Genomic DNA, 21,852 nt, shown 5'->3' on the forward strand with positions numbered 1-21,852 from the left:
ATATTTCCGAATTTAATTTATTCAAAAGTAAAAAAATCATATTATTTATATTTTTTGAATGCATATGCATTACTTGAGTGAAAAAAAATCTTATAATTGTTTCATTTAATGATCATTTAATTTAATTTTGATGGTTGATTAGTATATTATTTTGCGATAAATAAATGATAGCAATATTTTAAAGAAAAATAATGATTGTATCTCTGGCAGGTAGTTGGTTGTTGTCCCTTGCCAGAGGCATTTTCATGCTGATTTTGGGTGTAGTGAATGTCTGGTTCATGTATCATAAAAGTCAAATTCGTCCACCCTCTCATTTCAGAGCTTCTTTATTTCTTTTTTCTTTCACCAATTTTTTAATGCATTTGGTTCAAATCCACAGTTGTGAAAAACATGGCTTTCCCACATCATCAATCCCTCACATTTTCTGCTGCATTTCTTCTTGTGGCGACCTGGTCTTCCAGACAAGACAATACCCACGAACCATCGCATACTGTGATGCCCTTTCACTTTCACCTTCTTGGTACTTAACATGTCGCACACCCATATGTTACTTTTTTATTTTTATTTATCTACTTCTTTCAAAGTTTGAGTCTTTTTGTATTTTGGCTTCGGTTTTGCTTCTCTTGTCTCAGGTATTCTCCTCTAGTTTCAAAGGGTTGTTTCTGAATTTGGTTTTGCTTTAGTGTAAGAGCTGCTGGGATTTGAACTTGTATTCATGCTTCTTACTTGGAATGAGATAATTGTAGTGTAGATGTATCAGTCTATACTAGTCGTTATCAGTCAATTTCAGCTCAATATATCTGCACATACGTGTGTTGATCGCCTTTTTATGCGAAGCATATTTGTATGAATCTCTTAGGTGCTAATCTACATTAATTTCTTTATTTTAATGCAATTTATCAATGAAAAGTAGAGATTCTTCTCTCAAATTTTCACATGGTTTTGTTGTTATCAGGGAGAGAAAAGTACACTGCCTAGTTCATGAGAGATATTTGAGAGTTATAGTGCTTATGCATTTTTGGGATGTATCTTTCAAAGAGTTTCAAGCTTGAAGTTGTTGTCATCCTGTGGTTTTGCTGCTATTTGCTACATGCTGCTGGGCAGAATAACATAACTAGTAATGTTGAAGGTATGTGTTTTTTTTTTTTTTTTTTTTTTTTTTTTTTTTTTTTTTTTTTTTTTTTTTTTTTGTATTCTCTGATTGCTTTGCTTCCATTAGGAATGCACTGATGTTTTTTGACTAGTTGGTTCATTCATGACATTATGTAAGAGTCTTTAAATTAAATTATTTAGTTTAGAGTCTTATTCTTGTCTTCTCTATTCCTCTACATAATTAAAAAGTGGAATTTAAACACAGGGTAGCTGGACTTGTGCACTAATCATTCTTTAATCTCAAAGGACCCTTGCATGAGGGGGTGTGCAAGGGATGTACTATTAAAAACCATTTATTTTCACCTAACAACTTAAGATTTTGAGATACTCGTTTTGTGATAGCTTCTCTTTGATGGTATACAAGTGTTTGTGGAAGCCGTAGCTCTTATCTTGCGGAGTGAGTTCTGTAATATGTCATAGCACATGCTATTGTTCCTATGTATAACTATCATCGAAAAGATCACGTGTGAAATTGCTATAAAATCTGAAAATATGATATGCAAGTGTCTCTTACAACAATAATACCCAGACTTTTTTTAAAATTTGAGAAAGGAGTAAGAGAACCCATTATTCCAATAAAAGAGAAAAAAAAAAAACTAGGTAGTAGCTGTGAAGTGTTGCGTGTGATGTGTACTGTATTTGTTGGTTCTATTGATGATATGATGTTCTCATTTGAATTAATGTGCAGTTGAAGCATTGATAGCCATTAAGAGTAGTTTGATTGATCCTAATGGAAATTTAAGCAATTGGAATCATGGAGACCCATGTACATCAAGGTGGAAAGGAGTTTTGTGCTTCAATGAAACACAGGAGGATGGCTATCTGCATGTTGAAGAATTGTATGAATTTTATCTTCTAGTCGTCATTTCTTTTTCATAATTGATATTAACATTTCCTTTGTCCTTCTTTTATAAGAAAAGTGCTTGCGGCACTCTCTTTCTCTTAAGATTTTCTCCATTATTCACTATAATTTATTGGAAATCGCAAATTTTGGTGGGTCATCTTATTTAACAATTCACGCTCTTGATTTAGATTTGGATCCACCAAAATTAGTGATTTTCATTAAATTTTAACTGAGGTGAGTGTAGAGTGTTGCTAGCCTTCCTCCTTTGTTGTTCTCTCTAACTCTCCTTCAGAGGTTGCAAATAGATTCAGTCATTATGTGAATCAAACATCCTCCTACTCTATAGTTTATAAGCTGTCCTCTAGAAATCAGTATAATCACCTAAACAGGATGAGAGCTGTGGGACACAACAAGTGAACACTTCTTTATGATGATCTTTTCAGTATATTTTGATAAATTTACATGCTTGATCAATAATCAATTTCCTTTTATTTCTGACGTCAATAATTCAATACTTATAATGCGGATCTATCAATCTGTGTGAGAATTGAGAGCTTTCTTTTCACTTCTACTCCATTGAGTTTGTTTTTTCTTGGCTGTAGGCAATTACTGAGTTTGCAACTGTCTGGAACCTTGGCACCAGAGCTTGGCAAATTAACATACATGAAAAGATTGTAAGAAAATATTTGATCTTATGTTTGAAAGGACAAATATTCTGAACAATATTCAGTTTAGCATTGCTAGATACCATTTTCGCTTGAGTAGGGGATTTCGCTAATTTGAGTTTTTTACCCCTTTGTAGCTTTTAGTTACCTACTTCCTCTGATACATGTTTTTCTTTGTATTCTAAAGGAACTTTATGTGGAACAACATAAGTGGCAGTATCCCAAAGGAAGTTGGCAATATCAAATCTTTGGAACTATTGTAAGTTGAGCCCTTTCGGCATGTATGTTGTCCATCAAATTGATTGAACAGTTCAGTTGTTTTATTACATTTTAGAAGTATTAATGCATATTCATCCTTGTCATTGCTTGAATTCTGAGTTGATATAAATAAATTGAATTTAAATATTGTTTCCTTAAGGGGTAAAAGATTAATTTTAATGGTTGTATGAATAAAGGAGTTGTAATATAACAAGAGTTGCAAAATTTCTACATTGTTTCTCATCAAATGTGTTTTTTGCAGGCTCCTGAATGGAAATAATTTAACAGGTCCACTACCAGAGGAGATTGGCTATCTTCCAAATCTGGATAGAATACAAATAGATCAGAACCATATATCAGGATCTCTTCCTACGTCATTTGCAAATCTGAACAAGACAAAGCATTTGTAAGCTTTTGACACGAAAATGTGGTTTAAGAATGACCACTCTTTCTATTTTTATGTTAACCATTTTATTTCTCAACATTTTTTATCCTGACCTAGAAAATAGAAAGAAAATAATGTTTAATACCCCTCCCCTCAATGGAGCAGTCACATGAACAACAACTCACTCAGCGGGCAAATCCCACCAGAGCTTTCTCGATTACCAAATCTTGTTCACCTGTAAGTTGGTAATTGGATATCGTTGACATCTGCAGCTATTAACATTTTCCCATGTGTGTTTTTATTTTAATTCTTAATGATCATGCTTATATCTTGCTCAAAAGATGCATCTCTGTTTCTGCAGTCTTCTCGACAATAACAACTTATCTGGATATCTTCCCCCTGAGCTGTACAAGTTGCCAAATTTACTTATCATGTAGGTTTCTTATTGTTTAAGTAATATATATATATATATATATATATATATATATATATATATAAGCATGTATAGTTTTATTTCTTTTTTTATTTTTGGATGGAAAAACGCATCGAACTAGTTTCAAGGGACATCTTATTAGATTTCAGAGAAAAAACAGAATGTGTATTGTATTGATTTTAGTCAAAATATACAAGATGGTCTAGTTACTGGCACAGCACTATACATACTAGTCAGGACTAGGTGTCAGTTATAATTGTCTGACAGCTACAGTTGTAACTTACTGTGACAGCTAAGCAAGGAAAAGGACAAAAAAGGTCCTCTTTATTCTTTAAAAAGGAAGAATTGAGAATACTTCTGAAAGCACAAGGAAAATGATCATGATATGAACACCTTGTACCAAGTAGAGAAATGGAATTTTATTTCAATGCCATCTGATGCTTTAGGTTTTGATCAACCTTAGGTTGTAAGAAGTGAAATTGCTAGGCAAGTAGTGGAAAACAGGGCTGGCTACTTTGCCAGCTAAGTATCTATCATAGATTTTGTTGCATCAATATTTGATATTTGCTACATTTGTCACTGTAAAACTTTTAATCCTTTTCTGATGTGTTCTACTTATTGTTGACTGTTTCAATAAATATTCCTTGATGTTTAATTAGATTTTTAAAGTGTTTCTTTATCTTGCTTTTGCAGTCAACTTGATAACAATAACTTCGAAGGAAATAGTATTCCTGATACGTATGGCAACATGTCAAAGTTGTTGAAGATGTAAGTGAATTCTGTAATTCCTTGGTAGAGCACCATTTATTGTTGTGCACATAGAGCATTATGAATTTATAACTCAATGAGTTTGACACAACTAGCATTCTCTCCCTCAAATGAGTATCGTGTGACTGTATAATATTCACTAGCAATGATGCTCTGTTACTAATGCTTATGTGTGATGTTCTTGTTGAAATAAGTAATAAGTAGTGCATTGCGAACCATTTATCTGCTGTAATAATGATTAGTACCTAGTCTTGTACTTAGAAGTCTAGTGTACTCTATGAGTTGTACCTAGGAATCTAGGGTAGTCTGTTGATCTTTCATTGTATCAGTTTCTATCATTATAAACAGAAGATCACAAGAGGGATCTTGTAAGCCCTCCAATTTTATATTCTCTTTTTACTCTCAACTATTCTCATTGTTCAGAAAGTTTCTTTTGGTTTCATTTTCTTTTTTTGTCTTTATTTGGAAGGATTTTTGTAGTTGTCTAAAGAAAAGGCTTTTGGTATCTGTTCTAGAATAATATAAAGTCCATACTTGCCAACCCAGTCTTCTTTGTTTGGATCGGTTTATATATTTTAGTTTTGTCTCTTTTTTTATAAAAAAAAAATTTGAAAAGACTATATTCAGTCAGCAACCAAATGAATTTGCATTAGATATATGGTAAGTGTAGAGCCCCAAATCGATGCATGAATTTCTATGACGCCTCTTTTTCATTTATGGACAACTGTTATTCGATAAAATGTCAAATACATAATAAAATTCCTTTTCATTACTGAAATATAATAGAAAAATCCTAGAAGTTTAAGATTATAATATGTAAACAACTAAGTTTAGTATGTATGTGATTCGGTTTTTGAACTTGAAAACCAAAAGCAAACTTAACTGAAAAGATTAGTTTTTCAGCTAAGGGTTTGTTCAATATTTGGTTCTTTAGATTGGTTTTACGGTTTGGAATGATTTGAATTGGCTCTTGCACACTATTGGAGGAGAACATGCAATCACTATATATTTCTTCTATCATCTGCTAAATAAATTTCTCACCAGAGAAGAAAATTTAATTTGGTCAAGACGAAGGGCTTGATGTCAAGATTGACTGTCTAAATCTTATTCATGGTTTATTGGTATTATTAGGAGCCTTAGGAATTGCAGTTTGACAGGACCAGTTCCTGACTTAAGCAGGATACCTCACCTTCTTTATCTGTAAGTTCAGTTATCTGTAATAAGAGAAGTATCTTTTCCTGAAAAATGAAGATTCTAATATACGTGTTTGGAAAATAAAATTTCTAGTGCAGTTTGTAACTGTGGTTATTCTATTATTTGTGTAAATTTCAGTGACCTTAGTTTCAACCAGTTGAACGAATCAATTCCTGCCAATAAGCTTTCTGAGAATATCACAACCATGTGAGAGTCTCTATCATTTCATCTGTTGTACGATTTTATGTTTAATTATTTGGATTCCATGTCATTTTGCCAATATTTTCCAAATATGTTAGTTCTTGACCTCTTGAGATATGTGCAGTGATTTATCAAACAACCACCTAACTGGAAATATTCCATCTTACTTTGTTGATCTTCCACGTCTTCAGAAGTTGTAAGTTGTTTTCTGTTTTCTGTTTTTCTTCTCTTTTCTTTTACATCAAGCTATATCACATTATAAATTCTATAAGCCAGACAAGAGTTACTACTGTCTCCCACCTTATGTCACTTATAGATCATATATTGGATTACTGATGTTTATAGAAACTGGATCTGAAATTCTTACAAAAAGAATTCTCAAAGGGAAAAAAAATGAGAGTTTTGTATATTTCTTCCAATTGCACTAAGTGTTCACAATACATCCACTGGCACTTCGAGGGTCTAGCAACCTCCCACAACAAAACTATTTCTCTCCCCCTTTTCCCGGACGTAAACACCTCTCTATACATAACCTCCCTTCAACCCACAACTATAACTAAAAGATTTACAGTTGTTTTAATCAAAACAAAGAGCTGTATTTTCCTTTTTCCTTGTTTCTTCTTTAATAGGCCTTTGTAATAAGAGGTTGTGTCCTAACAGATATTTGATATCGAAGTATTAAACTTTTATATTTCTTATTTAATCAATCAAGTTATAAAAATTGATTTTTTCTTCTATCATTATATTGGGCAGGTCACTTGCAAACAATTCATTGAATGGCACTGTTTCATCCTCTATTTGGACGAATAAGACTTCAAATGGAACAGAAAACTTTCTTTTGTAAGATCTTAAGTGATAAATTTCCCATTTTGGGAATTTCACCATGCTAATATCATTTGTTTATCTGTATGTCCCTCTGTGTAGTAGCGCTACTCAGTACATTCTTCTTCTCTGAGCTTTGGTTTCTGATCATGCAGGGAGTTGCAAAATAATAGCCTTACAGCCATATCAGGAAGTATTGATCTTCCTCCAAATGTCACAGTTGTGTACGGTTCTAAACTTATCAGCTATTATTTTCATATTTTTTCTCCTTGTTATGCATGTTCTAAACATTACAGTCACTAGGCCTAAGGTCAAGAATATAGCATTGGATTTAGCATCATCCCGTCTTTTTTAAATAGCTTCACATGTCTTTATTTAAAAAAAAAACTGTATTTCAGGCTTGATGGGAATCCCCTTTGCTCAAACAAAACCCTTGATCACTTCTGTGGACCTGAAGGTGCTACTGTAACAAATGGCTCATTCACTATAAACCCCAGTTCATGTAAACCTCAAGCATGCCCTCCTCCTTATGAGTACTCTGTTGATTGTTTCTGTGCACTTCCATTGCTTGTTGCCTATCGGCTGAAAAGTCCTGGATTTTCAGACTTTACTCCGTATTTGGATGATTTTGAGACCTACATGACTACTGGTCTTCAATTATCTACTGATCAGCTAGAATATACTTTTTATTGGCAAGCAGGACCTCGGTTGAGAATGGACTTGAAATTTTTTCCTCTATATGTTAATAACACTAGCAATCATACTTTCAATAGAAGTGAGCTCCTACGGATCACAAGCATGTTCACAGGATGGCTAATTCAAGACAGTGATCTGTTTGGACCTTATGAACTGCTTGGCTTCGATCTTTTGGGTCCTTACAAGGATGGTAAGACTTAGAAACTACTTTGGATCTGCTACATTGCTTTGATAGAATAAGGATTGATGCATACTTTTAACAAAACTACTTGTTTCATGTTTGATTTTACACATACCGTGTGTGGACAAAACAAATCAAGATAAAATTTTTAAAGTTATGTCGAATCTGGTAGATGACTCTGTGCCTGCTGTTAGGATTAAGTTTAAAGGACCAAATATGAACCAAATCAGACTGGATATTCTTTAGGAAGTTTTCTATCGTTGTCTTGTTTCCTTTTTTCCCTTCCTATTCATGAATGTAGGGGATATGTCTCCTTATTTCAAAGTCCCAAACTATCTCTGATGGGGTGTTTATTGGGTCGTTTAATCCGTGGTCGTAATGTAATCCAAACAGATTGGGTTTTGTTTCTTTATGATTGGATCAAACCTAATCCAACCCCATCCAATCTGACCCAATTTCCTAGGGTTAGGTGACAAGTTTTAACTTGAGACCCAAGCGAACTTAATCTGACCAAAGTTCCTAAATAATGTTAATAGCTGTAGTAATATTACTATTTTTCAATTTACTCCATTACTCTATTAACTAAAAGTGCATTTTTGAAAAAAATAAGTTATTTAAATATTAAATAATATAGTCTGCTTTTTTAAAATAATATTTTAAACTATGTAACAAAATGTGTTTTGAAATTACAAAGCAAACCAAAAACTGTGGCCCAATTATTGGGTGTGTAATGGGTTTGTCCAAACACAACCTAAGCTGATCTGTGTACACCCCTAGTTTTTGGGAGCTGGACTGGGCCCATCAACATGCCCCCACAATTCCTTCCCTTTCATAAAGGTGTTGAATTGAAGCTCAACTAAAGTAATGCTTCCCACTGAATTGACCAATAAAATTTTCTCAAAGATACTAAAGTAATTGTAATTTTTTTTGTATGTCCAATAGTCTCATATTAGTTAAAAGTTGAAACTAAAGGCAAGATTTGAGAGAATAAAATGTATTTAAATTGATCTTGACCTCAACTCGTGAGGGATATGAAACAAGATTTCATGAATCAGAACTCAAGAAAAATTGGGGTTGAAAAGTGAGAAACTGAAAGTTCCTAGACCACTACAAGAAATTTAGGGTTTAGAGTAAAAACTCTTCTATCATATCAAATCTGTCTGAATAATACATGACTAATTTATAGCTATTCAAATCTGTGAATTAATGAAAGAAAACAGCAAATAAATTTGTAGTGAAATTATAGAGGAATCAAAAAGGAAGAAATTAATCGGATTTAGCTAATCCTTCAACCCACCAACAGCATAAATTCTTGTCCTTTAAATAGTTTCCTTTCCTGCATCCCCTTTCCTAGTGAAGCTCTGTTGTCTTATAACCAAACCCTAATATCCATTAATAATTTGCAATATGTAGCATGGATCCTGACATCGAGCACGACACTTCGAAAATGTTGGAGATGGGACACAAATTTATATATTAGATCATTATGAATTGTTTAATTTAACAACCAATAATTTATGTACTCAATATCATCTATAAACAAGGTTAGCCAAATATAATAATCTACATATATTGTTACCTAGTACAAAATTGAATTTAATCCATCTATCTAATATTCAAAAAGTGAAAGTAGTGATCGTATAAGATTTGTTCCTTATTTATGTAATCATAACACAAAAACTAACTTATGCAATGAGCTTACAAGTTTATGGGTTTTTAAAAAATCATTGTATTTGTGATTATTAATATTGTGTTGGAGTCATGTCAAAACTATCTTACAAACAAAAAAAGTCTGTCGAATTTGACACTTCATCGATGTGTCTTAAGTGTGTTGGTGCTTGATATGTGTTGCACACTGGGACACACCATTTGTGAGGCATGTCCAAGCTTCATAAGAAGATGAAGAAGATAAAGTGCCACTTTAGACCAATACCCCAGTGCATCATTTTTGCTAACTCCTGCCTGATAGCTTTCACATGGCCTTTCTGTTTTAGGTATTGGAGTATTAGGAGTCAAAAGGAGAGGATCTTGTATCACACACATTATGTCCACTTTTCCAATTTTGTTTGGAGAAATGTGTGCTGTACTTCCAAATATTGAATATCATATTTGATAACTGTTACAGGACTGTCTTCATACTGCCCATATTGTTGTTGCAGAAATTGGCAAGGATTCAAAATCAGGAATAAGCACAGGTGCACTGGTTGGCATAGTTGTAGGGGGAATTGCTTGTGCAGTGACATTATCTGCAATTGTTACCCTTCTTATATTGAGAATCAAAATGAGAGGTTACCATACTGTTTCAAAGCGACGTCAGGGTGAGTTCTGTAACATGAATTAGCAGCTGCATTGCTACTTTCCTCTTTAAATTGTTTTAAGTGCTCTTCCTCTTCACGATGAGAATTCTTGGTGTTATTATTTTTGCGTGAACCATATCTGAAATATAGTTTCTTTTAATGTCATATTTACCTTTGGGATGGCTTCTGTGGACATGCCATAATAAATTGATTTCTTGAAATAGTTCTAAGATGTTCTGTCTCTTTTTGTTGCATTCATTGATAAATGTCCTTGGATATTTTTCTTAGATTTTGTTAAGAGAAAATTGATTAAATAAAAACGAGAGAAAATACGACTAGTAGGAAGGGAGGAGGGTGAACTGAATCCTATACACAACAAGGGACATGACAAAACTTAACACAGCAAAGCTCGTAATGTTTGCAAATCATAATTCAGAAATAACAATTGCCTTGTGAACAGCTATGAATAGAACACCAAAGATAGCTCTAGGCCATAACCATTATACAGGAAAAGAGACACATTTTTATGGGGTTGGGGAGTGTGTGGACAAGATATAAGACATTAATAAAAAGACAAGACTTCTGCCACTGAAATATATCTATGTTTGTATGAATTTTTACGTTGTATCTAATCAAAGTTGAATAATTATAGAGAACCAAGAAGTTTAGCTCAAGACCGTCATGCTATGTAGCTTGTTAATCTTGTAATATTATAGATGGTTGTGTATTGAGAAGCTCATGTGGTTGCAGGTTGCTCAAATCGAATTTTATCCCTTCTTATCATGATTTGTATTCTAATCATCAGCCTTGCTTGTAAATTGGATACTTATGACTAAGGAGGTGCTAATACCGCAACATTGGCTGTACTTGTTTTTAGTGTTTTTCAAAATGTATAAACAATTTAACTGCAGTTTGGATATTCATCTATAAGCCGTAAAGGTATAGTTTACACTAGGTGTAAAATTACTATTGTTTTAAGTTTTTTCCCATCAGAACTTCAACATTCTTGGTGGAATTATATCCATTTTTCTTCCTGTTTGAACTTGGTATGCATGGAATCAAAACAATTATGTGGTACTATGACTACAAACCATATCTGATTGGTTAATGAATGATTTATTAATAAGTCTTCTCTATTCACATAGACTTACGTTTATTTGCAGCATCTAAAATCTCTATAAAAATTGATGGTGTAAGGGCCTTTACTTATGGAGAATTGTCCTCCGCTACAAACAATTTCAACATTTCTTCTCAAGTTGGACAAGGTGGCTATGGGAAGGTTTATAAAGGGACTCTTTCTGATGGCACAGTTGTTGCCATAAAACGCGCTCAAGAGGGATCTCTGCAAGGTGAGAAGGAGTTCCTCACAGAAATATCATTACTATCAAGGTTACATCATCGCAACCTTGTTTCTCTGATTGGATACTGTGATGAAGAAGGTGAACAGGTAATTCTTTTTCCAAATTCATAAAATTTAATACTCACTATTTTACTTTGTAACCTTAAAGATTTTCTTGATTCGTGATGTCCTTTGTGGATGTTAATATCCAGTAATCCCATAGATTTCTACCCCTTTTTAAATCCTAGAGGAAGTTATTTGTACATAAATTAAGAAACAAGCATTTACGGGCTTAGCTAGAAACACTTTAAACAAAAAGAAGGAAGTTGTATGTAGGTCGTAACTCAGATCCAGCTGTTATTGAAATTTGGATTTTGATATTCATGTATGTCTTAAACTTTCTTTCTGACTATATTGAATTCCTTCCATTTCGCTTGATGCTTCATGCTTGCAGATGCTGGTTTATGAATTTATGTCTAATGGCACATTGAGGGATCACCTTTCTGGTATAAATTATGCTCTTATTTTCTAATATTCTGAAATTATTAAGATTTTGGTTTCATTGCATTATTCTGATGAATGAGTAGCCACATATGCTTTGAACATATTACTTGTCTCGAAGCCCAACATAGTTGTTGGGTGCCTAATTTCCTTTCTAAGATATCTCTCTTAAGAGTAAGCCTATTGTTTACAGTTACAGCGAAAGAACCCCTGACTTTTGCCATGAGATTGAAGATTGCACTAGGGGCAGCTAAAGGCCTCATGTATCTACACACAGAAGCCGATCCTCCAATATTCCACCGAGACGTAAAGGCCAGCAACATATTGTTAGACTCTAAATTTTCGGCAAAAGTGGCTGATTTTGGACTTTCGCGTCTTGCCCCAGTTCCAGATATGGAAGGAGTTGTTCCTGGTCATGTATCTACGGTGGTAAAGGGGACGCCGGTAAGGGTTTCATGATTGGATTTGGTTTTGCTAAATAGTGAACATGTATAATAATTACAAGATTATAAATCATATTGTTGCATTACTAATCTATCTTGGCACTTGTATAATACTATTAATATTAGTGTAAGCTGTAATGGATAAAAAGTATAGGAATAGCATATCAATGATATCGTAGCAATTATCTCTGTACTGTATTATTAACAAGCCAAATTAATACCATGGAAAAGGCTACTAGCATCGAGTAGTAGTATATAGAGCATGTAATGATAAAATAAAAAATAATGGTTTTGAGAAAACTATAGAGTTTGACCTAGTTATGGCCAATGTTAGGAGTGTTTCTTTTGAGAAAAGAACAGGTATTTAAACTTCAAAAGTATCAGAGCTTGCTGTGATAGCACCAAGTCGTACATTGATTAGAGATTAAATAATGGTATATAACTTACAAGGATGAGCAATTTAGCAAGATGGGATAACTTTTTAGGTTATATCATGCTTCATTCATGCAGTTGCCTCGGTCCAATTAAGCTTCAGTAATGAAATAGTATCTCAACATGGTTTTTGAAGGGTTGACTTTTATTTACTTGGTGAATTTTAATAGATTTTTCTCACTGTTTTGAATATGCAGGGGTACCTTGATCCAGAGTACTTCTTAACTCACAAGTTGACAGACAAGAGTGATGTTTATAGTCTTGGTGTTGTATTTCTGGAACTTTTGACTGGGATGCATCCTATCTCACACGGAAAAAATATTGTTAGAGAGGTATTTGGTTATCGTAGGACCTCTTTTCTCTCCCTTTTCCCTACTGATAACAGCTGGAACTTTTTCTGCTGTCTCATTATACTTCACCCTCATATAGTTTGAGTGTTGTTTGTAATTGAATCATGTCACCTCAATACAAAGACAGAGAGAGTCCTTTCTCTCTACATAAATTCTTGTCAACAAAGGTTCTTTTTTTTGGTTATTGATGTCCAACTATTATTCCTTTAATCGAAGATTTTGGGTAGACAGCAGCATAACTAAGTATTTCACATCATAGGTTGAATCAAATTAAACAATTTTCAAGTAATGTTATGTCTGTCTATCCTTTTGTTTTTGTCGTGTAAATATTCCTTCAATCATTTCCTATGCCTTAAGATGTCAAATAATAGTGTTTGACAATTTACTTTTCTAAACTTTGAGTCTTATAAATTAATCTGAGTACTTGGTGAGATCAGTCTCTAGCTTTTGGCTTGGGGATACCCCAAATTCACCTTTGCACTAACTTCTCTGATTCTTTTCAGGTTAATATTGCGTACCAATCAGGTGTAATATTTTCAATGATCGATGGACGCATGGGGTCCTATCCGTCTGAGCATGTAGAGAAATTTTTGACATTGGCCTTGAAGTGTTGCGAAGATGAGCCAGAGGCACGGCCTAGAATGGCAGAAGTGGTTAGAGAGCTTGAAAACATATGGTCTACAATGCCAGAATCAGATACCAAGAAAGCTGAATTTATGTCTAGTGATTCTGGCAAAACTGACATTCACAGTATACCATCTTCATCCTCTGCTTCTGCTATGAAGACTCCTTTTGTATCAGGAGATGTGTCTGGTAGCGACCTTGTTAGTGGAGTAATACCAAGCATCAAGCCAAGATAGAACTATACAAGTTAAAAATTATTACCTTCTGCAATCATGGTGATTCAGATGAGGTTGTGTCATTAGCTTGTACATTAAATAATTTGGCCATATGGTTACTACTTTTCATCTTCACCCTTTAAATGTATAATGTGATAGACTAATAGAGCTCTAGCTGGGTAAATAACATCGATTTTGTATACCATCATGCTGACTGGTTGTTTGTACGTAGTGCTAGATAAGTACTAGGGAGTTGAATTCTGTTTGAAGTAGCTTATTCAAATGTTTGAAGTTCTTTCTTTCTTTCTTTATTTTGGGTAAGTTTGAACTTTTCATTTTATAGAAGGATTCAAACTGTTAACTGATACTGTAATCTAATCCTATTGGCTAAAAAGAGTAATTTCCCTCTTGAACCATGTTTATAAATTACTATTTTTTTATTATCTGTTTCTTTACCTTTTTAGATTGAGAAACATACGCTAAATAGATATTTTGATACATCCGTGCCTGTGTTGGGTGTATTTGGTGCTTTTATTATTAAAATTAAAAATGGAACATTTCTTTAAATTAGGAGCAATTTTTTAATTTTCTAAATTATTTTATTTTATGTACTTAATAATAAATCATGTTAATTATTATAATATTTTATGGATGGCGAGTTTTTACCTGAAAGTGGTCTTATTGGGCCTCAATAACGGGTCCAAAAAGCTAACCTCTTCTCGAACATTCTGGGCCGACACTCAAAACGGGCCCACGCCGGTAAACATGACGCACGCCCATACGCACGCCAACACAAACCGCGTGCACCTCCGAAGGGTATAAAAGGACCACCATCCTCTCCCCCTCCTTAAACTCTTGGACTATTTCATCAACGCAACCCAAACACAATGGGAAGAAGTAAGCTACAACAATCTCTCTTCTTCTTTTTTTTCTTTCGGTTCCTTCTGAATGTTAAATCTGCTTCTTCAATGTATTACGCCAAACATATTATCATTGAATAATGTAGAAATCTTGTAAAGTAGTTAGTTAGGTCATATTTAGATAAATTTTCTGATGATTTAATTCCTTTATGTGGTAGCATGGAATATTCATCCTTAATGTTTTGATTCAGTTTCTTACATTTCGTCTTTAGATAATTAGAAACTAATAACAGGCCTAGAACTTTTTGAAGTATAACATGAAGCAATTAGTTAAACTAGTTTTCCATCAACTTTAGTTTAACTTTAGGGTTTAGGTATGAATTGATTTTAAATTTAAATGTTAAATGTAGAATTTAATAATTTTACGCTGGCTATTAAAACTTGTAAACAGTTGGTTATTGGAAATGATTGTTCTAAAGAACGATATGATATGATAGAATCAATAGTTGATGATTGAAAGAGGATGTGGAGTTGTGTTACCAATTTCTGTAACGGTGAGCGTGTGATGTGGTTCAGGACCGGCGCGTTGTTACCGTCAGATAAAGAACAAACCGTATCCGAAGTCGCGGTTCTGCCGCGGCGTTCCGGATCCGAAGATCCGAATATACGACGTGGGGATGAAGAAGAAAGGCGTGGACGAGTTTCCCTTCTGCGTGCACCTCGTCTCCTGGGAGAAGGAGAACGTGTCCAGCGAGGCCTTGGAGGCGGCGCGCATCGCCTGCAACAAGTACATGGCGAAGTTTGCGGGGAAGGACGCGTTCCACCTGCGCGTGAGGGTGCACCCCTTCCACGTGCTCCGTATCAACAAGATGCTATCGTGCGCCGGGGCGGACAGGCTCCAGACCGGGATGAGGGGGGCGTTCGGAAAGCCGCAGGGGACGTGCGCGAGAGTGAGTATTGGACAGGTGTTGCTCTCCGTTCGATGTAAGGATGGGAATGGTCAGCACGCTCAGGAGGCTCTTCGCCGCGCCAAGTTCAAGTTCCCTGGCCGTCAGAAGATTATTGTCAGCAGAAAGTGGTTAGTTATTTTTGTTTCATATATTCACATATCAGTTTTTTAATTCTCACAAATTCGTTGGATTGATTGAAATCGTTGAGAAAATTGAAATATTAAGAATATAGAGGGGAGGTTATAATGATTTGGAAATTTTTAACAGTTGCGCGAAAAACTTGGTGGCAGATTAGTTCTTAAAACTGATATTTGCAAAATCGAGTAATAGTGCTTCTACATTGTATTAAAACTAAAAAGGCATACATGATTTTTGTTTCATTGGAGGATAATTTTCTTTCATGTGGATGATACATAGGAATTTACATTCTTACCATTTTAGCTCTGTAAATTTATTTTTTAAAAAATAGTTTATGCTATTGTTTATTGATGGCATGATGATGTATATATATGCTATATTAGAATAATAATTAAGATGATATATATGTCTAAATATATTCGACATTATTTAATGACGATGGGAATTATTTTTGAAAAAAAAAAACTAATAATTTCTTTAAAAATATTAAAATCAAATTTCATATATTTTGAAAGATTAAAAACATCAAGAAGTGTTAACCAGCTTGAATTTAACCTTTTTTTTTCGCTTAAATATGGTTAATTTAGTGGTAATGCCCGTTTATTTAGTAGTTTTCTTTAAATTTTCAGGGGATTTACTAAGCTAAGTCGAAGTGAGTATTTGAAGTTGAAGTCTGAAAACAGAATTGTGCCGGATGGGGTCAATGCTAAGGTTTGTCCTCAGACCATGAAAATGTGATTTTGAAAAGTATTTCTGCAATGTGATCCACTATTCTTGAATAAATCCCTTACTTAGAAGGGAACTTGGAAATTTTGATTTTTGTTTCTTTAGGATTAGTAGATTGACTATTTGATTTTGTCCTTCTCAGGTTCTTGGGTGTCACGGACCTTTGGCAAATCGTGCGCCCGGAAGAGCTTTCTTACCAGCTACTGCTTAGGTCATTTACCAGTAGGAAATTCATGGAGTGTATGGCTTTTCTTTTCACCTCGTGAATTCATTTGTTAGCTGTTGATTATAGTCTGAACTGTAACTACTATAAATTATGTATCTGTCTATCTTTCAACCTGGGAGCTTGAAAGACGCACATTTGTTGTATTGACATCTTATTATTCTGTCACACTTTAAACAGAATAGAAATAAATAAATATGGTTTCTGTTGCGTATATTGTTTCTGAGCTGTGGTAACTTATCCTTGGCGTTCTGAAATTAGTAAAAAATATGACCAAAAAAAAATAAAAATGAGGTCTACAAGAACCCCTTCTGTGTTTTTTTTAGCGTATTTCGCCTTTTCTAGACAATAAGTCTTCTGAACTAAATAACAATTTAATTGAAAGGAAAATTTTTGCGAACATAATGGTTGCCGTTTCACACAAACAAACAGCTGGATCCTTCTCTACTGATTAAAGTTTCGTTCTTCGTGAAGAAGTTATTTGCCATAGACTCTACAACAGAGGTTGGGCAATTTTATACATATACCTGAAAAATGTGCTTAAGACTGATTGTTGGGCAGTTTGACGACAACTGAGTGCTCTGGTTTATGATCACATTCGAAGTCTAAATGAACAAACGCCCGCTCAACTTCTGGGAGTTTCTCGAGCTTTATCTGTAGGCTCTCCCCAATGGCGTGTGCTTCTTTTAAGGGTAAATCTTCTGGCAGTTCAATGTCAACCTGTTACAAACCAAATCCAAATGAAGAGACAAAATCTAATCGTACTTGAAATATGACTTCTTAATTTCTATTAATGATTTTAAAAAATCATGCAATCAGCATAGTCCAGATAGAAAAAATATATTTTATTTGTACTACCAGAGAATTGCATCCAATTTCATACATGCACACAGTTTATCTCTCAATAATTCGAGCATGGATTAATGCGACCCATTACGAAAAAATAGTTATATAGTCTAAACCATGTGCAAGTATCGATACACCCAAGCCTTCAGTCGTCACAAATATGTTCAGTGTTAAGTACATAGAAGAAAAAAACTACTATAAACTAAGGGGAAGCCCGAATGGAAAGCATATTTCTGTAATACAACAATAATGACCATGTTTTATCTAAATATGATCAACTACAAAATTTAAAATGAGACTGTTGGTCTATCAAAAACTAAATTTCATAAAGTGGTTCACTCCTCTTTTATAAATTTCTATATTAAATTTAGATGCCATGTTACACCTGTAAGATTTTCTGGGAAAAAATTGGATGCAAGATCACTTCTGATAGTCTCTGCTCCATAAATTCAACCGGACCTGGATTTAGTTTCAAGTTGTAATTTACAAGATTTAACTAATTGAACCCAATTGGAGACATCGCATCTAATTGTCACTCAGCGTGAATGTTATTGCGAAAATGAGTTGGACCTAGACAATCACTTTTCTAACATTATATAATAAAAAAGAATAGAACAGGGCTATTTGTTCGTTGCTTTTTTCTTTTGCGATAGTGAGTTAGACCTAGAAAATAACTTCCCTAACATTATTTGTTCGTTGCTAATATAGAATGCTAAAATTAGCAAATAGGTAGTCATTTATAGTTTAATTTTTGGCAAACAGGGTTATCCTTGTAGCTAGAGTTCTTCCAAATCGATTTTGTATTAATATAGCATACCTCCACAAAATACAGAACCCCAAATGTATATGCGCGAACAGTATCAATGCGCTTGACTCTAGGGTGCCTTATAACGAGATATGTGAGCTTCTGCAAAACTTCAGGAGGTGCAGATTGTCCCACCAGTGAAACTACATAGAAAGTTATCCAGAATCAGAATTAGTAGAGCTTTGATAGACACCAGGACTTGAGAAAAGTGGCAGTGGAGGCAGTAAGAGCGATGTAAAAGAATCTACTTTCTAGAGTTAACGACATTTGTGCTTAGTGGAAAACCCTGATTTTAATATACGGTTTATAGTTAATAAGTTATCGATGTTCGTTTATAGTTTTCTCTCATGGGCATGTACACTCGCTAAAGTCTGTCTGTTCAGAACACTGATAAGGATATACCTGCATTTTCCATGACAGTGCGTGACCAATTTGTAATAGTGTAAATTGCAAGCATAATAGCTCCAATCGGGTCGATCCACCAGTAATATTTATCACCAAGTACAGCAGCAACTAGTCCAACCACGTTTGTTACAACATCAAATTGATGATCCTGCAAGTTGGCATTTCTGAGATAGTTCAGTTGTATTTTAACTTCATTCATAAAGAAACATCAAAAGAGAACCACCATACATCTGCATAGGCACGGACAATCTTGTTTGCCGAGTTTCTACAGTAAAGCCAGAGCACAAGCTTCACTGCTGTTGCAAATAGCATAATAGAGTACAACCATATTATCTGTTCCGAGGACATAATTTCACTAGGACTGTTTTGTATTAGTTGTTGTACAGCTGTGATTAATACCTGAAAGCCTATAGTGAATTGAATTAATTGTTAATATTCTAATGCATTTCAGTTCTTTTAATAACACAAATCTGTGAAAACTTTAGAGCACTAAATATGTAAATTTAAAAGCAGTACGATTACAACCATTAACATTTGAACGTATACTTCAACATATTGAAGTTTACATTTTATCTATGACTTCATTAAGAAAAACTATTTTAAAGACTTTGATTCTAGTAGAAGCTGTATGTTGTCAATTGTGGAGTTTAAAAGCTTGGGGAAGACGGATATACCGCCTGCAGCATTCTTTCTCATACTAGGACCTTTTTGATTTATGGTCGAATGAAAAAATAATAATTCTAAACCTATCTGCCATCATATTGGACATTCTGTAAACAACCTGTTATCAGCTATAACCTAAGCTGAATCCTTTTCCTTAATTAGTTAAATAAGAAAGCCTTTAAGAATTTTGTTCTATTGTTTGGGAAACAATGTTGTCTCTTTTAAGTTCACCATAGACATTAGAACTTCGAGCAGTTAGATTCTACAGACAAGAGCTAAAGTAAAGAAATTTGATTCCTTCGTATTGGTTTGCATTAAGCATGAGCTGATGCACATCCAGATTGAAATCTGAATCAGAAATCTTTAACTTTTAACTGAATTTAATTTAAATAAAAGGGATACTGTAGCATGCAACTCCCAGGAGAAGGAAACACTTTTGAATAAAAATATTAGAGCATAATTGACAGTGAGAAAACAGGAATAGCTCAATTCAGTTTGACCCACCAAGAGTAGCCATGATTGCTGCAAAGATAATAATGCCAACTGGCTGAACTCTTAACTTTCCTATTGGGTATTTATAGATATTTATGTTCTTCATTGCGAGGTGGGTGAACCAAAGTATGCCACCAGCCATGAGATCAAGCAGAGAATCCAAAGTTGATGCCGCAATAGCTATTGACCCACTCCTTATGGTGGCATAACTCTAGACAAAGATATGTATATATTGTTATTTTGCAGAAAAATTATCAGTAATGGCAGTAGAAAAACAATCACTTAAGGAGTTAATTATGATTAAACAAGTTTAAACAATCAACTAAGCTTCATCCACAAGTCCAAATAAGCTTACGTGATTGTTAATGCGTAAAAGTTTTTTCATTTAGTTTCTTTTAAAACTGTTTTTAACTTATATATAATATAATTTTAAGCTTATTTTTCTTTCTTACTTTTTTTTATACTTTGAAGACATTTATCCAACAGGATCTAAGCTAGTTCAAAAAATCAATTCTCTTCTAAACACCGGAGAGAATCCTTTCATGACTTTGGTCGCTACTTCAGATATAATACATGCATTCTAGACAGACACACAAAATGACATATCTATCACCTTTAATATCAACAATGCTATATTTGCATAATTAGAAATCCTCATTGCTCTTTCTTGTTGAGCTAGTCCAGCACTGTCTTCCTCATCAATGCAATCAGATGACACCACAGAGTCCACTTCCTCAAACGATTTCAGAGTAGCTAATTGTCTTTCATAGTATTCTATTTCCCCTGTAAAACTCAACCAAGTTCAATGTTAAAAAAAAAAACTCAAACGATTTATTTCATCCTAAAGTCATCTCGTTCTAAGTTCTAAACCAAAAGACAGGATTTATTTCATCCTACAGTCATCTCGATTTAAGTTCTAAACCAAAACACAGCATATTCCGTGACGTTTACAAGATAACAGAAATTTTAACAGTTTAAAATCACCACCGAAACATCCCGACAGCGATAAATTGTTATATAGAAGTATGTAGAGGCTATATATTATAAAATGAGAAACTAGGTGAATAGCTCAGCAAAAAATAAAATAAAAGAAAAGAAAAAACATTATTCAAGAACTTCACAGAAGAAAAGTAAGATTCAAGAACACACATCACAGCCTTCAATAATTTCTCTGTTGACATTTGACTTTACACATAACACAAAATTCACCGGCGTGATGTATGCATAACACATATATAAACTTAATCATACATTCTGTAAACAGTTATTCAATACAAAATTAAACACCAAAGATATCTATATACAAATATTCATTTAACTTAAATTCATATATATATATAGAGAGAGAGAGAGAGACCTTTGCTTAAGGCGGTGGTGGAGGAGAGGTTAATGCCGTCGTAGGGAGACTCGGAGTCTAGGCCAGAACGGACTTTATCGGGAAGCTTGGAGAAGAAGAAGGTTCTGATAGAGTTGACCGAGTTCCGACGAGTGAGTCGGTCAGTCCGGCCACCGTTTTTGGCGGAGTTGTTCTCATAATTGTCCTGTTGGAGAAGCGGAAGCGTCGGATCCAAACCCGTACTTGTTTCCATGACGATTGATGAACCTACTAAGGACAAAGGTCGTGACACATGCAAGGCTCACAGAGATTCTGAAAATGAACCGCAACTAACAAAAATATCATATGCATAGCCTTAGACACAGATCATATATAGCTACAAATTAAAACTATGGGTTAAAATAAAAATAAACTCAATTTGAATATTCTTTCAATAGTTTAATGGTGTCTCACATCAGTGTATTATTTTCTTTTATTGCGAGCTAGACCTCTAACAAAAAAATATCTATGTACTATACCCCTACAAAGTCATAATAATTGTTCTCTATTTTTCTAAATTTAAAAAATTTGAGAAATATCAAGAAATTCGAAATTAGTAAAATCTCACA

At 34.1% G+C, this 21,852-nt stretch overlaps 3 protein-coding genes across 6 annotated transcripts; 2 read left to right on the top strand and 1 right to left on the bottom strand.

Annotated features, from left to right (window-relative positions):
* The first annotated feature begins 247 nt into the window (after positions 1-247).
* Positions 248-14,213, top strand: LOC106775907 (probable LRR receptor-like serine/threonine-protein kinase At1g06840). 3 transcript variants are annotated; one of them, XM_022786582.1, is made up of 22 exons: positions 248-520; positions 633-859; positions 956-1,129; positions 1,841-1,991; positions 2,599-2,670; positions 2,849-2,920; positions 3,182-3,325; positions 3,470-3,541; positions 3,666-3,737; positions 4,431-4,505; positions 5,637-5,705; positions 5,838-5,906; positions 6,025-6,096; positions 6,654-6,740; positions 6,878-6,946; positions 7,121-7,608; positions 9,759-9,917; positions 11,060-11,343; positions 11,690-11,741; positions 11,930-12,180; positions 12,809-12,943; positions 13,465-14,213. In XM_022786582.1, exons 3-22 carry the CDS (start codon positions 1,024-1,026, stop codon positions 13,819-13,821), a joined length of 2,856 nt encoding a protein of 951 aa, XP_022642303.1. In that variant the 5' UTR covers positions 248-520; positions 633-859; positions 956-1,023; the 3' UTR covers positions 13,822-14,213. The 3 variants fall into 3 exon arrangements, with proteins under 3 accessions (XP_022642303.1, XP_014518632.1, XP_014518635.1); XM_014663146.2 differs by lacking the exon at positions 633-859 and having other exon boundaries at positions 249-520; XM_014663149.2 differs by lacking the exons at positions 248-520; positions 633-859 and adding an exon at positions 532-632.
* A 369-nt stretch (positions 14,214-14,582) lies between these two features.
* LOC106775970 (60S ribosomal protein L10-like) lies at positions 14,583-16,911 on the top strand. Of its 2 annotated transcripts, XM_014663239.2 has the most exons (4): positions 14,583-14,697; positions 15,237-15,738; positions 16,378-16,459; positions 16,617-16,911. In XM_014663239.2, the coding sequence occupies exons 1-4, from the start codon at positions 14,688-14,690 to the stop codon at positions 16,683-16,685; spliced, it is 663 nt and encodes a 220-aa protein (XP_014518725.1). In that variant the 5' UTR covers positions 14,583-14,687; the 3' UTR covers positions 16,686-16,911. The 2 variants fall into 2 exon arrangements, with proteins under 2 accessions (XP_014518725.1, XP_022642304.1); XM_022786583.1 differs by lacking the exon at positions 16,378-16,459.
* A 70-nt stretch (positions 16,912-16,981) lies between these two features.
* On the bottom strand, positions 16,982-21,612 carry LOC106775969 (metal tolerance protein 4). Its single transcript, XM_014663238.2, has 7 exons — positions 21,266-21,612; positions 20,522-20,691; positions 19,921-20,119; positions 18,982-19,160; positions 18,751-18,901; positions 18,361-18,491; positions 16,982-17,417 (listed from the first exon to the last, which is right to left on the bottom strand). The coding sequence occupies exons 1-7, from the start codon at positions 21,495-21,497 to the stop codon at positions 17,238-17,240; spliced, it is 1,242 nt and encodes a 413-aa protein (XP_014518724.1). The 5' UTR covers positions 21,498-21,612; the 3' UTR covers positions 16,982-17,237.
* Between the last annotated feature and the right edge of the window lie 240 nt (positions 21,613-21,852).

The sequence above is a fragment of the Vigna radiata genome, chromosome 10 (genome assembly GCF_000741045.1).
Source record: "Vigna radiata var. radiata cultivar VC1973A chromosome 10, Vradiata_ver6, whole genome shotgun sequence".
Lineage (NCBI taxonomy): Eukaryota > Viridiplantae > Streptophyta > Magnoliopsida > Fabales > Fabaceae > Vigna > Vigna radiata.

Bases quoted from the DNA above. Each gene is read 5' to 3' on its own strand.
- LOC106775907 (XM_022786582.1), top strand. From the start codon at position 1,024: ATGTATCTTTCAAAGAGTTTCAAGCTTGAAGTTGTTGTCATCCTGTGG. The intron at 5,907-6,024 runs GTGAGAGTCTCT...AGATATGTGCAG, and splicing joins TCTGAGAATATCACAACCAT to TGATTTATCAAACAACCACC. The intron at 12,944-13,464 runs GTATTTGGTTAT...GATTCTTTTCAG, and splicing joins GAAAAAATATTGTTAGAGAG to GTTAATATTGCGTACCAATC.
- LOC106775970 (XM_014663239.2), top strand. The intron at 15,739-16,377 runs GTTAGTTATTTT...TTAAATTTTCAG, and splicing joins ATTATTGTCAGCAGAAAGTG to GGGATTTACTAAGCTAAGTC. The intron at 16,460-16,616 runs GTTTGTCCTCAG...TGTCCTTCTCAG, and splicing joins CGGATGGGGTCAATGCTAAG to GTTCTTGGGTGTCACGGACC.
- LOC106775969 (XM_014663238.2), bottom strand. From the start codon at position 21,497: ATGGAAACAAGTACGGGTTTGGATCCGACGCTTCCGCTTCTCCAACAG. The intron at 20,692-21,265 runs GTCTCTCTCTCT...TGAGTTTTACAG, and splicing joins CACCACCGCCTTAAGCAAAG to GGGAAATAGAATACTATGAA. The intron at 18,902-18,981 runs GTATGGTGGTTC...GCCAACTTGCAG, and splicing joins TTGTCCGTGCCTATGCAGAT to GATCATCAATTTGATGTTGT.